The 14952-nt window shown below is 42.4% G+C and overlaps 1 protein-coding gene across 1 annotated transcript in view; it reads left to right on the forward strand.

Annotated features, from left to right (window-relative positions):
- Positions 1-14952, forward strand: part of OTOGL (otogelin like) — a 1067300-nt gene that overhangs the window by 667766 nt on the left and 384582 nt on the right. Inside the window, exon 33 of the mRNA XM_078649280.1 lies at positions 12573-12851. Within this exon, the coding sequence (XP_078505406.1) occupies positions 12573-12851 (279 nt within the window). The remainder of the gene's footprint in view (positions 1-12572; positions 12852-14952) is intronic.

Raw genomic sequence — 14952 nt, forward strand, 5'->3', positions numbered from 1 at the left:
TGGGAGTAAGAGCTGGACAAACCAACCCATTGGTGTGGCTCATTACCCTTAACAATCCCTTTTCAGTCCTCCTCCAAATTCCATTTTCGGGGCTGCCATCTGGCTGGGGGGTACAGGAAAAGGAGATAGGCAGTTCTGGCATTCTATACTGTCCTGCTCTCTTTGAAGCCCAGTTTCATTTACCCAGCCCGCATCCTGGCCTTGTCTCTGCAGCTGCCGAGCTCCCCCATCAGATAACCTTTGTGTCTGTGCAGGTCACTTTTCACCTCATCAAAACAGTTTGACTAAGCCTATTAAGGCTGACCAATCAGGAGAGGCTGTTAGGAAGCTGGATTGTGGTTCACAGTAAAGAAAGTTCTATATCTTCTTTCCTCCTATTAGTTATGATTAATTCAACAGTGTCAGGTTGTCGGATTTATTATTACCAATCTTTTAAGTCCTTGAAATATTATTTTAGCTCACTCCTGTCAAGAGAAACACTGTATTACAGTATTCCCATATTCGCCTATGGAGCTAAAAGGCTACACTGGGTAAAAAACTGAATTTCACTAACAGAATATGTAAACTGAAAAGTACATAGTCAACATTTTAAACACACTGCATCCTGCCCTAAGGGCTGTGTAGGGCCTACCCCAGGGGTGACTTATATGTATTATTAAGAAGGTTTAGGTCTGGCAAAAGGTTTATAATGTCAGGATGAAATGGCAGTTTACAACTGCACAAACAGGCAGCAATGGTAGGCCTGGGACATGTTTAAAAGGCTACTTAAGTGGGTGGCACAATCAGTGCTCCAGGCCCACTGGCAGCAGTTAATTTATAGGCCCTGGATGCATGTGGTAGCACTGTACTAGGGAGTTACAAGTAAATTACATATGATCATTGGGTGTAAACCAATTCTATCCTCTTTAACAGAGAGAGCACAGGCATCTTAGTGAAACTGTTTAGCAGTGGTAAAGTGTGCAGTGTTCTAAAATCCAAGAAAAACAGATACAGAAAACAGAAGGGTGAAGGCAAAAAGTGTGGGGATGACCCTGAAGAGCGGATCAAGTCCAACACCCCACTATTGTACATTTGCTTTGCATATAGCACCAGCGCACATTCATTCACTTATGTCACTATTCACTTTCACTGCGGCGTCTTGTTGCAGCACCTATGATATAATGCAATGTGTCTTTTTCATACTAATGTAATGACAAAACAGTGAGTAAATGTAACTCTATGCTCTCAATTCAATTGATATTCATATTGATTAGCCAAAGAAGTGTAGGCTTACATTTTCTTCGAGGGAACCATTGTTCTTTGTGTTACTGGGAGAAATGTGGCATATATTTCAGTATTTATCATTGCAATGTATTATCTTTATGCCATTCCTGTATATTTGGCTACGTTGTGCCACCCACCAAATTGCCGCTCTGTGCTTAGCCAGCAGTAATGGTTTTGCTATGAACTTACATTTTGATTTTTGAATATAAGTAAAGCCTAACAATACGAAGCGTTGAGTTGGGCTGTACCTCTGATTCTAGTATTTTGGATACAGGTTCTAAAATCTAGAATCCAATGCCTACCAATAAAGTTGCGCCACCACGCCAGGTGCCTTACCACAGTTTCCGGTTTCACACATCTTCTACATCTTGAGCCTGATTGTAGTTTCATTTCATATACTGTTTTTGGAGTATGGTATATTCTGTGTAGATATTTGTAACATAACTCTCTGTGTTTGCCATTCAGTTTAATAGCAGTGGTTTGGGAGCAACAGTAGTCACATTGCATGTCCATTAGCAGGAGTTACAGGTCTGCCTCCCATTGCACTCTAGCTTTCAGTGTGACCTGTTTATGGCATGATAGGGTCATACAATACAGTTTTGACATCAATTGTTTTGCATTAGGAATCGTTAGAAAGCTGAACTGGGTCTTCATCTGGTTCCTGTGGAAATGTTTTGCACAATGTGTTTAGGGCCGACTTTACACCGTAATATAGAAAGACATATGTGGGGGTCCTTGTGTCTTTTAGTAGTAATGCATGAAGCTCTACAAATGTCTTTATGAAATAGGTCTCAAACCCTCAGTTTGCCTAGTGTTGAAGTAGTTGACAAGCTTTTTCTGTAGTCTTGGGCAATGTTGCTTGGTTCTTTCTCGATGACATGTGTGATGAGTATTATAACTTGTATACTGGGTACTTAGTTAGCTTTAGCCATTTCCTGACCACATCAATAAAGGTGACAACCTTCACATCAATCACCGCACTAGCTGTTATAAAGCGTGTAATGACAGTGTAACCAGGTAGCTGCATGCAATTTGAGTGCTTGAGTAGGTGATATTTAAGCTCGAAGTATCTAAGTGATTACATTCACACAGAGTATGATAAAACCTATTACTATGTATCAGCAGGTAGACTGAAGTCTTTTACCAATCATGGCTCTCTGCTATATAGACCGAAGCAGTCGCATTTATTCAAATGGTTCATGCAGCCTGAACTCTCCTATGTTCCCATCAGGCAGACTGCCCCTGCCCCATGGAGTGTTCTAATGAATTGTTGCACCTTTCAATTCATTCAGGTCATTGCCAGTGTTTTCAAGTTACGGTGGCTTGTATTACTACCAGTGAAAGTCCCATAACCAGGAAATCTATGTCTCTCCTCACTTGTTGATAAAATATTGGGCAGGATTACAACATAAACAGTGTCATGGAAGGGTCACCTCAGAACAGACTCCGACGCGATGAATGGCTTCTTTGTGATTGCTCCTTGCAGGGACATGCATTAAGAGTGAATTAAATATGTGTTTTATTCATGAAATGACATGGGATGCTTTTGGTTTCTTCTTTATTTTTTGCATATTGCAAAACCTTTATAAGAGTAATGGACCACAGTTTATGTGCACAATTACTAGAGGGTATACGTTCTGTGAATGTTAGCATGTTAGCAGACATATCTGAATCAATATTAGATTAAGAATATGTTTATAAATATTTGATCAATTTTCAGCCTAATGGGCAATGTTTCAAGATGGGTTTTTAAAAGCTACTTGGTTAAATATTAACTTCTAAAGTTAACATATTTAGTAGAGTTACTAGGAAATCACTCTCAGGAAATCAGAAAGTGAAGTTTATTAAAATGTGTTGTTTGGCCTCTGGATACCAAGATCTTCAATGGGCATATTACAATAAAAGCCTCGGGGTGCACAAGCATTTGCACCTGTTTTTTCTACCCAAGGAAACTTGTTTGGCCCCAGCGGAAGCTGCCATAAACAAAGGGTGGCACGGAGGGTGGGGTCATGCAGGTAACGTTGTGCGGCGAGAAATACAATATAAAAAAACGTACCTTTTGCCGCCGGCCGCCTCCAGCACTGCGTCTTGTTGGGCCACCTTTCCTCTTCTTGCATGGTCACAGTAGCCCCTGGGACAGACTCCATGTCCAATCCCGTGCTTCAGAGCAGCATGGGGATTGGTCTGAGCAGGGAGGAAATATGTCCTGCTCAGACCAGGGAGTCTGTGGGGTTTCTCTAGCCTGGCTGCTCAATGGTGCTGGGCTGGAGAAAACCTAAGTGCGCATGTGTCTTTTGGTCGGCCTGAGATGGCTGGCCAAACACACATGAGCATTTAGGGAGTGAAGTGAACTTAGCACTACTCCACCCCCTCCGATGCCTCGGCCCCGCCCTTCCCAACAGCGCTGACTAAGAGCTGGCAAATGCAAAATAAAACAATGCAAGTGCATTGTTTCATTTTACATTTGCTGGCTCTGAGCCAGGCAGTGGGGCGACACTCCTCCACCATTGCGGAGGAGCTGCCAGTGTTTGGCCCCTTTTACAATAAAGTTTGTCCCAGCACACAGTTTGTATTTCTACAATCCTGAGACAGCATTCTCGCATTTGCCAGGAAGCGTGGCTCTATGCAAATGAGGTAATGCCTTGCATCTGTGTAGTATTACAGACACAAGCACAGGGACAAACATTCCATCAGAAGGCGTGCTGATTGTTTGCCACTTATGAAGTGGAGCGCAATGATTGTGTCCCCGAGAAGGCCCATTGGGAATGGGTGTAGCTGATTCCTGGTACCGTCAGTCATCTGTCAGCAGGCAAGTGCAGTTGTACACTGCCTCTCTACCTACAGGGATCCCAGCCCCCACCTCTAAGTGCTGCTGGCCCCTCTCCTTTTAAAGATGGACTGGATATTTCAAATTGCCAGACTGCCTTTCTAGTTTGTGATGTCCTCTTTACAAGTTTGAGCTTGCACCGTGTCAGGGACGAAGCGCTCCTATCTACACAGGGCACTTACAGAAAGCAATAAATATCTATGGAACAGTGGATTAAAACAGGAAACTGTATGTGTGTGGATGAGGTGAGACATGAACGTAACTTTTCAAAAATTTACTTCTGATAATAGAATAACCCTTCTGTAGACATGCTAATGATACCTAGAGAAACTGCTTTAAAAGTGTCGCTCCCTTAAAGTTCAGTGAATACTTAAGAGGAAGCACATCCTCTGGTTTTCAAATGTTTTGCAGTTCCTTGCCATTGGTTTATTAGATGATAGGAAGAATGTGGAAAATGGTTACAGAATCTATTTGCAGTTAGTCTGTCTGTGGTGAGATTCACTTGTAGAGGGTTCAGGGCAAATTAAGGAGTAATACGTTTGCAGGGTGTTACGTTCGGATATTGGTTGAGAAATTAAAAAAAGCCTAAACGGAGAGGCGAGCTCGATTTATCCTTACAACATAATTTCTTTGAAAAAGTTCTTGCTAGATAAAGATGAATGTGTATATTTAAAATTTGGTAGGTGGCTCCACGACCCACAATGTCAGTGGAGGCTCTGGCCCCTACCCACTCTAGAATAGGATGCCCCCCTGCCTAGCTTATGGCGTTGCTTTGAGTCTACACACTTGTGTGACTGATTAATTAAAGGCAGGGTGTTTTTCTGCCATTGTTACAGGATATTTGATTGTTTCCCTTCCTGGGATTGTCAGAGGTGTCTCAAGTAGTGGGCAGAGGGGGCACAATTCCCCATAACCTCCTCCCTATGCACAACACGTGCACCTGCTCCAATAGCTAATTTATAGACTTGAAATCCAGCTTGCCTGTCAATAGATAGGAGGCAGGTAAACTGAACCTCCCAGTGGATGGCATGAGGTCCTAGCACTGGCGAAACATTTGTCTTTTCCCTGAGGAATACTTTTGTTACATGTTTTGGTCCAAGTTGCCCCAGGGGACGACCTTTGCGGTCAAGGTTTGTCCTGGGCGGGGAAATCCTACTATGGTTGCTGTATCCTAAACAGGGTTGTGTGATCCCCACTCTGACCCTGTGGTTCTGTAGTGGTGGCCCATCGGGTAAATAATTTTCACTAGCAGAGCTGGCTTCAGCTCCACAGATGGAATTATTCCTCTTCTTCCACCTCTAAATAGGGGGAAGGGTAAGAACAAGATTGACAGGTAGGACATTGCCATTTTTTGCAGATGCCCATCATCTGCCAACCTCATACTGATCCACTAAAGTGTGTTACTGGGCAAGTGTTGGGATTTCTCTCTATTCCTGTACCGTGGGAACAATGGAAGGACACTTTTGAAGCGTATTTAGAGGCTATTGATGGTGACACATTTACCAATAAAAAGAAAAAAGCTCTACTCATTTAGAATCTTGGCACTGAAGGCAGAAATATTTTAAAAACTTTGACTTTAGAGGTGGTCAGCACTACAGTTAGTGATGGTGATGCTGGTGATTCACTTCTAATTAATGAATATGCTTCGTTAGTAAAAACTCTTGATAAAAGGTTCTCTCCCAAGAGAAATGTTGTACTAGAACGTCATAAGTTTCTTCAACGGGCTCAAACTTCTGGTGAATCTATTAACGATTTTGTAGCAGCGCTTCGCATTCTAGCCATTAACTGTAATTATAGGGAATTTAGAGATGAGATCATACAAGATCAGCTTATTGAAAGGACTTCCAATAAGAAAATTCAAGAGAAACTACTTGCTTCTGGTGATTCTGACTTGGAAACTGCTCTCACTCTTGCCAAAAGTATTGAACATTCTCAGTTTTGTGTTAGAGAGATGAGTTCTTCCTCTCCATCCACGTCCTCTTCTTCAGTAGAGGTTAAAATTTTGAATTCTAAACCTCCTTTTAAACCTATAAGTAGTGCATTGCCCAATGTTACCCATCCTGTTCCAACTAATGTTTCTTCCAGAACCAAGTTTATGCACAATGAACTTCTATGTTTTCGTTGTGGTAGCAAGTCACATCTAGGTTCTGCGAAATTTTGTTTTGCTCTCAATCAAACCTGCTACAAGTGTGGGAACAAAGGTCACTATTCTCGTATGTGCAAAGCTGCTGCTGCGAACAAGCCCATTCACTCTGTGAAGAATATTTCAGAGGAATCTGATGAGGAATGCTATGAGTTGTTAATGCTGTCTTCTTCTTCGCATGAAGCCGGTGTAGTTGAACTGTCTGCTTTGTCTGGTCTTCGAAAAAGAAAGTCTCCTTCATGTTTGATAGCGGTGAATGGAGTTGTCTGCAAATTTCTAGCAGATTCTGGTTCGCCGTTCACTTTGTTAAATTTTGCTGATTTTAGTAAACTGTCTAATGTACTTTTGGAATCTTCCAGCATTAAGATTTTTGCTTATAATGGCAAAAGAGTAGAAGTTTTGGGAAAGTGTTCTGCCAAACTGGAATTTCATGCCGAACATACCAATAGTGTGTTATTCATAGTCAAGGATGGTACTAACTTGTTGGGGTGGGACGAGTAAGGTGATTTAAACATCATTTTGGATCCCAACCATCCAGACATGGTAATATCCCGCAGTGCATTGTGTGAGTTCTACTCTTCAGTTTCTGCACCACCAAGGGTGCTTACGGTGTCGAAAGTCTCTAGTACCAAGTGGGCGCTTATGTTCCCTGAAGTATTCAACGGGGAGTTGGGCAAACTCAAAGGTTTTCAACACCGTATAATTTTAAAAGAAAATGCCATGCCTGTTGCCCACAGGGTGCGCAAAGTGCCTCTAAGTTTATGAGCAGAGTTGAAGAAAGAATTAGAACGTCTGTGTGCTGCTGGAGTGATCGAGCCAATTGAGGGTTCTGAGTGGCTCGCTCCCATAGTTTTGGCGAGGAAATCCGACAAATGTTTAAGGATGTGTGTTGACCTTCGCGATCTCAATGCAAACATTTGGATTGACCGCCAACCACTTCCAAATATCAACGAGATGTTAGCTACTCTCGAGGGTGCTAAATTTTTCACTTCCCTCGATATTTCATCCGCATATCACCAGATTGAACTGTGTCCGAATTCCAAACATCTTACCTCTTTTGTAACCCTGGAGGGAGCTTATCATTACATTCGCATGCCGTTTGGTTTGGCTTCAGCCTCTGCTGTTTTTCAGAGGCTGATGAACAACCTGTTCAAAGACATTCCTGGTGTTGTCTTTTTCCAGGACGACATACTAGTCCACGGCAAGTCTGAGCTTGAGCATGATGAGCGTGTTAAACTTGTTCTGAGCATCTTACGGTCCAGTGGGCTAACCTTGAGGGAAGACAAATGCAAATTCCTTCAAGATGGTGTGGACTATCTTGGTCACCAAATTTCTCACAATGGCATCGAACCAAAAGTCAAGATTATTGATGCCATTCAAAATGCTCCTATTCCTGCCAACAAGGATCAGTTACGTTTGTATCTTGGCCTAGTGGAGTATTAGTCCAAATTTGTCAAGAACTTCTCTTCCAAAACCGCTGCTATGCATTGCCTTCTCAAAAAGAATGCTAAGTTTGTTTGGGATGATGATTGCAATAGCAACTTTAATGCCATTAAGCAAGAAATTATTGGTGCTCGTCCTCTGAAATTGTTTAACATCAATGACTTATGTATTCTTTCCACCGATGCCAGTAATGTGGGATTAGGGGCTGTTCTCATGCAGAGAAGGAGTGATGGTCGTGAGGAAACCATTGCTTTTGCCTCCAGAACTTTGAAAGGTGCTGAAGGTACATATTCTACCATTGAGAAGGAGGCGTTAGCAATGTGGTGGGGGGTATTGCATTTCAAGAATTTTCTCTGGGGGAACAGATTTATCTTGAGGACTGACCACAAGCCTTTGGTCGATTTGTTCACGACTAAAGGGGGTGGCAGAGCAACACCACGGATCTCCAAATGGCAGTTCAGGTTGCAAGAATTTCAGTATTAGCTTTAGTATGTGGCTGGAGCAAAGAATTTGGTTGCCGATTGCTTATCCAGGCTTCCCCTTTCCAATTGTGACGACAGTTTTGAGTGTGACGATTTGGAGGTGGTTTGCGCGGTTGGTTCCTTGTGTGACTCTGTTGGGTGTGCCCTTTCTGAGTGTGAGTGGTTGGAAGGGATCGCTTCAGATGCCGATATGCAAATTATTATCGATCTTCTCTGCAAGTCTTGGCCATGTGAAAAAGATTGTTCCCCTACAGTTATTCCTTACTTGAGAATTAAGGATGAATTGTCCCTTGTGGACGGTATATTGAGAAGAGGTGGTTTGTTGGTTGTTCCTGTTTCGATCCGTGGTAAAATTCTTTGTCTCGCTCACGAAGGTCATCCTGGCATTCGTTCCATGAAACGTAGAGTGAGGCAGGATTTTTGGTGGCCGTGTGTAGACAAGGATGTTGAACATTTTGTTCGCGAATGCTGTAAATGTATTGTTAGCGACAAATCACAGGTTACCCATCCTCTGCCTGTTGAACCTATAATTGTGAAAAATGTTCCTTGGTCCAAACTTGCTTTAGACATTGCTGGACCCTATGGTCTCGTTGGTTCAACTCCTAAGTTTTTTTTGGTGTTAGTTGACTACATGTCCAAGTGGCCTGAGGTTAGGTTTGTTGATTCTATCAGTTCTTCTGTGGTTATTACATTTTTACGTGACATTTTCTCCAGGGAGGGTTTTCCTGAGGAGATAGTTTCTGATAATGGTACGCAGTTGGTTTCTGCTGAGATGACTTCATTTTTCAAAGAGGTTGGAATTAAGCATATTTGCACATCGCTCTATCATCCTCGTAGCAATGGTTTGGTTGAGCGTTTCAACCGTGTTGTCAAGGAGCACCTTCAACTGGCCTTAGTGAATGGTTTGCATTGGCGCCAAGCAGTTAGTGACATGTTATGGGCTGTAAGGACCACTCTGCATGTTTCGACTGGTGTTGCCCCTTTCACTTTGTTGCGTGGTAGGGTTGCTGGTACCAAGTTGAACAAAGAGTGGATGTCAAGGAAAGTTGTGGATGCTGCGTGTTTAGCTGGTGTTGCTGATGTTAGGGTTTCGGTTCAGAAAAAGTATGATACCCGATCAGATGTTTCGTCTCCTTCCAGAGTGAAGGTTGGTGACTGGGTGAGGATAAAGAAACCCGGGTTCCTCCGTAAGGGGGAGTCGCGGTTTTCTTCTCCCAAGAAAGTGTCTGCTGTGAAGGACTGTGTTGTGGTGTTGGAGGATGGAAGGGTTTAGAACAAGTGTATGGTTTCTATTGTGCCTGGTTCTATGGTTGAGAGGGTCGGCAAGCGGTTGGGGGTTAGTGTTTTCCCTACTTCTCATAGGGTAGATGGTGTTGTACCTTCTCCTGTTTCCGTCTCTTACCCACTAAGAGAAACTTCCTCCAGAGTCAGATCTGTTCCTACGAATTTCCAGGACTACATAATGGGGTAAAGCATGCTCGATTTACGGGGTGGTGTATATTTTGTTTTGTTTTCTTTTCCTTTTGTCTTTCTTCTCTTTTTACTTCTGTCTTTGTTTCTCTTTTGGTTTCCTTTATTCTTTCCTTATCCTTTCTCTTTTGTTTTCTTTATGTAGAAAGGGAGGTGTGTTGGGATTTCTCTCTAGCCTGACGTGTCATTCTGTACAAGAATGTTCCCTGCGTGGAACACTTGGAACTGTTCTATGCTCGGAAGTTGCTGCCGGGGAGTCGATGTAGCTGGACGGATTAAAGTACCTCCTACCTCTTTATCCAAGTGTGGTACTTCTTTTCAGCAAGATAGCAGAAATCCCCACCTGCTGGAATGTGGTTTATTAGTAGGGGTAGGTGGGTACCTACCACTAGTAATAAGGCCACAATGACAATACAAGCTCCAGTTAAGGTCTCAATAAATAATTCCCTTGCTCGTGGTTGCTGGTTCCAAGTAGGGAGGCTTAACTCATGAGACAGGTGTGTAAAGCATTTATCCATTCTCACACCAGGGAGCTTCGATCCGGATCCCTCTCCCTAGCAGCCACTCAATGCAACTGTCGATCAAACAGCAGACACTGCTTCTTCTCTCACCAGGTGGCTAAGACCTGAAACACCCTCCTCCTGCAGCTCCGAGCATCTCCATCACTCTAGCAGTTCAGGGAGGACCTCAAGACCTGGATGTTCAACCAATAGGTACAGGCAGTATGATCCAGCGGCATGATCCCATAGCGCCTCAAGACCATCACGGGTGAAGCAGCTGCGCATACAAAACCTGATTGATTAAGTCATTTAAAAACACTAGTACCTTAAGTAAGTAAAACACAACACACACTAAAAATCCAACACCAACTTATAAAAATAGGAAATATTTTTATAATTTAAATGACACCAAAATGAAAAAAATAAAATGTAGGAAACCGAAGATATGAATTTGCGACATCTGTTGTACTTGACCGGGATAAAGTCAAACTTTCAGCCAACCGCAAGGGAGTGGGGGTTGGATACACTTAGTGGTAGGGCCTGGTCAAGTTTTTACCTTATGCCTTAGTAACTTTTTTGGAGTTTTTCTGTCAACATCGAGCGAGGTTCCTCATCAGGCCTGCTTTTGGTTCGATGTTGGCTCAGTGCAATGCTTTAGTCAACTCCTGGAAGTCTAGTCGACGACAAAAAGCTCTGAAGCTTCAACAGGGCAAACCTGAAAATCAGCCAGAGTCTCGGTTCGAGATTGCCAGGTTAATTCTCGTCAATGGGTCGGTCACCTTATGGAGCTTTCTGGCAAAAATTCTCCAAAATTCTGGATCTTTTTCCAGATTGTCTGTTTGGGCTTCCACGGTGCCCACAACACCAATCCAAGGTTCCAGAAGTTTTTAGTTGCTCCTTGAGATGTTAGGACTACGTCTCCCACAATGCACATGGCTAAATCCTTTAAAGTCCCGCTGAAGGTGGTTAGTTGGGTTCTTCTTGCTGGAGATGATGCAGGTGCGTTCTTTTAAACTATTGCTTTCAGGGAGTGCACTCCTTCACTTTTGAAAAGCAAGGCAAATCCCTTCATGCTGTAGTTCCAAATTGTGCAGCCATTGCAGTCATTCAGAGTGCAAACCTCTCGGTTCAGGCCAGGATTTCAGTAGGGCAGTCCTTCTTCTTCTTGTAGTTTCAGGCAGGGATCTAAGTTGCTGGGCAGCTCCCTCTTATTTATCAAGTGTTCTTGGGTGCGAAGGTGGGGGGCAACCCTAATCAATGACCACTTCATACCTTATTAGAGCAGTTTGCCTCAGCCTGTCAAATGCTGGCCATAAAGGAAAGTCTGCTGGAAGGCTGGATTTTGGTTCATCAGAAAGGCAAGTTCTATAACTGATGTTCTGTGTTAGTTATAATAAATCTAACCTTGTCAAGTGGTTGGATTTATTCTAAGTATCATTTTAAGTCTGAGCATGATATTTGTAGCTCACTCCACTCAATAATTATGCTTTATCAAAGTATTCCCATGTTAACCTATGAAGCCAATGTTCTAGGGATGGGGAAAAACAAAACTGGCAGTTTTTCCTTCATTAGGGCATATAAAACTATAAAACATATTTTAAAATGTCCCTACTTATATTTACCCTACCACGGGACCTTACATTTCAAAGTCAAATTTGCATGTCAACAACCAACAACCAACAACAACAACTTTATTCGGCTTTTGCAAAAAACCATAAAAGTCAAGTTGACAAAGAATATATACAGAAGATCAAATCTATTGAAGATAGCAGCCACTTCAGATGCTGCTTACATAAATGTTGGAACTTTACTTATTTAATAGGGTATTAGTATGTAAACAAGATATTAGATAAAAAAAGGGAAATACCCAACTCACTTCCTGCCATTATACACCCTCTACTTATTAATCAATTCGCATATAATTTAATTTTGAAAACAGCCTGCAAAGCAGGGCTGCCTTCAAAATTACAGCAGGCAACACAGCAGTGCACACTTAAGTGCATTAAATGTGCTGGACCTCCAAACCCACATACTATACTATATACTAGGGGCTTAGAGGTAGGTTGTCATCCTAATTGTAATTGCACCTAATTACCATGTACCTTTTATACAGAGCACTGGTTTGGATCTGGTTAGCAGAACCCAGTACATAATCAAATTCAGCTACTGCCATTATTAGTCAACAAATGGATGTGATCAGGACAAAGATAATGACTTTCTCACACAGGCCAACTCAAAATGAGGGGCACACAGTAACTGTGTTCTAATTCTTGGTTTAGGAAACCAGTTATAAAGAATTCGGTGCACACCTGAAGCCTTTAATTTAAAGTCAGCTTCGGCATACTATTTGAAATTATTCATCATACCTTTCACTAATGTCATTAGCTGTTCATCCATGGCGTGTTTCCTGATCTTGTTTAATGTATTTTATAATTGCTCTGCAGCTCTCTCCCTGGTCTCACTGGAGTCTGCTGAGAGGCCAAACTACTTCCTTTACGTCCACGACAATGAAACGGTTTGCCTGGAACAATGGGAAGCAAATACCGCCTTCCATCGGCGGGCCACATTCTTCCACCACCAGGGCCTCTGGATTCCCGGCTACAGTGCATTTGAATTGCACAGCAAGAAGGGGTTTTTCATAATTATTTCTTCATCAGAGGTTAAAGTATCAAACTACGACAACTCTGAAGAGTTCAAGCGTGCCAGCAGTTTCAGTATTGAAGGTAAATTTTGATTAAACTGAAAATCATATTGAAATGCATAATTTTACAGAGCATGTATAGTGGATATGTAACTAAACTTAGGCCCTCATTTAAGGTGAATTGGCGTAAGGCAGATCTGAAAATCTTCTTACTGTGCTGCCCTACGTCAATATGAAATTGCAGGAATGAACCGCATGTGTGAAATACGGTGCATTCCTCCCCTTTCCCCCTGCACCGTCACACAATTTGCTGCCTAGTGCCAATGCAGGCACCGTTGCACCGTTGTTCAAGGGAGTCTGCGTTGCTAGCAGGATTGTTTTTGTGCAGGAATGGGCAACTTCCTGCATGAAAATAATACCAAGAGGAGTTTTCCTCTTTCTATATGTGCTGCAGAATGCAGCAAACATAGAAAGAGGAAAAACTATGAGAAATAACATATTTCTCCTCCTTACGTCTACTCTGGGGAGGAGTAAGGTTTTGGCGCTGCCCCTGGTTTTACATGATTAAGTAAATCTTGGGGCAGCATCAAAATCCATGTGTGTTGCATGGGAAAGCCCAATGTGTGATAATCATGACCACATAGGACCACATTTGAAAAATGTTAACTGCCCCCCATTCAATGAGAAGAGTTCATTGAAACTTTTCTGCCCATCCCAGTGTGCCTACTGCAGGAAAGCGGGCAAAGAACATGCCCCACACTATGCCCATGTAAGGAACCTACTTTTGGAAATGGCACATCTTGGTTGCATGAATCTTCGAGTGAAACATCAAAGGAGGTCCGCGAAAGTCCATGACCTAGATTGTGAAATGCACTAAAGACAATACTATTGGCCAGCGCCAAATTACATCTGGCATGTCTTACCTTTCACATACACCGCACCACTCTGCCCACAGGGGTACCTTGGGCCTACCTTAGGGGTGACCGACATGTAAGAAAAGGGAAGGTTAGGGCCTGACAAGTGGGTGTACTTGCCAAGTCGACATGGCAGTTAACAACTGCGCACAGACACTGCAGTGGCAGGTCCAAGCTACCTTTTCAGATCTACTCATGTGGGTGGCGCAATCAGTGCTGCAGGCCCACTAATAGCATTTGATTTACCAGCCCTGGCACACTTAGTGCACTTTACTAGGGACTGACCAGTAAGTCAAATTTGCCAATCATGGATAACCAATCATGTTCACAATTTACACAGAGAGAATATGCACTTTAGCACTGATTAGCAGTGGTAGAGTGTCCAGAGTCCTAAAACCAACAAAAACAGGTCAGGAAAAAATAGGAGGAAGAAGCAAAAAGTTTGGGGATCACCCTGCAAAAAAGGGCCAAGTCCAACACTCTTTGACAAAGGTTCTGAAGTAAGCACAAACGAATATGAATTGCTACATAAAACATCAAAATAAATAAATAAGACAAGCCAGCTTATTTTGCTGATTGAGTTATTTCTTTATCCAATTAATTTGACTGAACTCACACATAAATGGGTATATTTAACCAGATTCACACAGACCCACTGCTCCTTTAACTGTTTAGATTTTTCATATATATTTTGAAAAATATGAGCAAAAGGAAGTACATTGTTTCTGCTTATTAAATGCTGAAACCAATCTCATGTTCTCTCTTTTGAGGTTTTCGATGCTGACGTCCAGTACGTGTATAACTTCCTTTATTGATATAACCTGCTATCCACAGGCAGACACTTGAGTCCACACTATCCTTACAATTGACTTCCTGTTAGTTTGCTATAAAGGAATCCCAAACTGTATCAGCTAGTTGATAGGGATCATTTTCTTCTCTGTTTTTTAGACTCTCAGAATTTGTGGTAGGTTAACTTCCTTCTTCGCTTTTTTCACAGCTCTCAGAACTATTTTCTGATTAGTTCTTGCTAACAGACAGCGGTTAGCTGTCTGTTATCGAGGACCTGTTGTAGACAGTACCAATACTTACAATGGATATTGGCAAAGGCCTCTGCTTATCACTGCCTGGCTTTCTTGTCAATCTCATTTGCTCGCTAATTATTCAATGGCTTTTCTTCCGCCTCTTATCTTGCACCTTTCATGCCATCCTTTTGGTTGGATGACTTGTTTTTTCCACTGCTCACATTCAGAGAACTATTCTTTTGTTTTG

The sequence above is a fragment of the Lissotriton helveticus genome, chromosome 1_1 (assembly GCF_964261635.1).
Source record: "Lissotriton helveticus chromosome 1_1, aLisHel1.1, whole genome shotgun sequence".
NCBI lineage: Eukaryota > Metazoa > Chordata > Amphibia > Caudata > Salamandridae > Lissotriton > Lissotriton helveticus.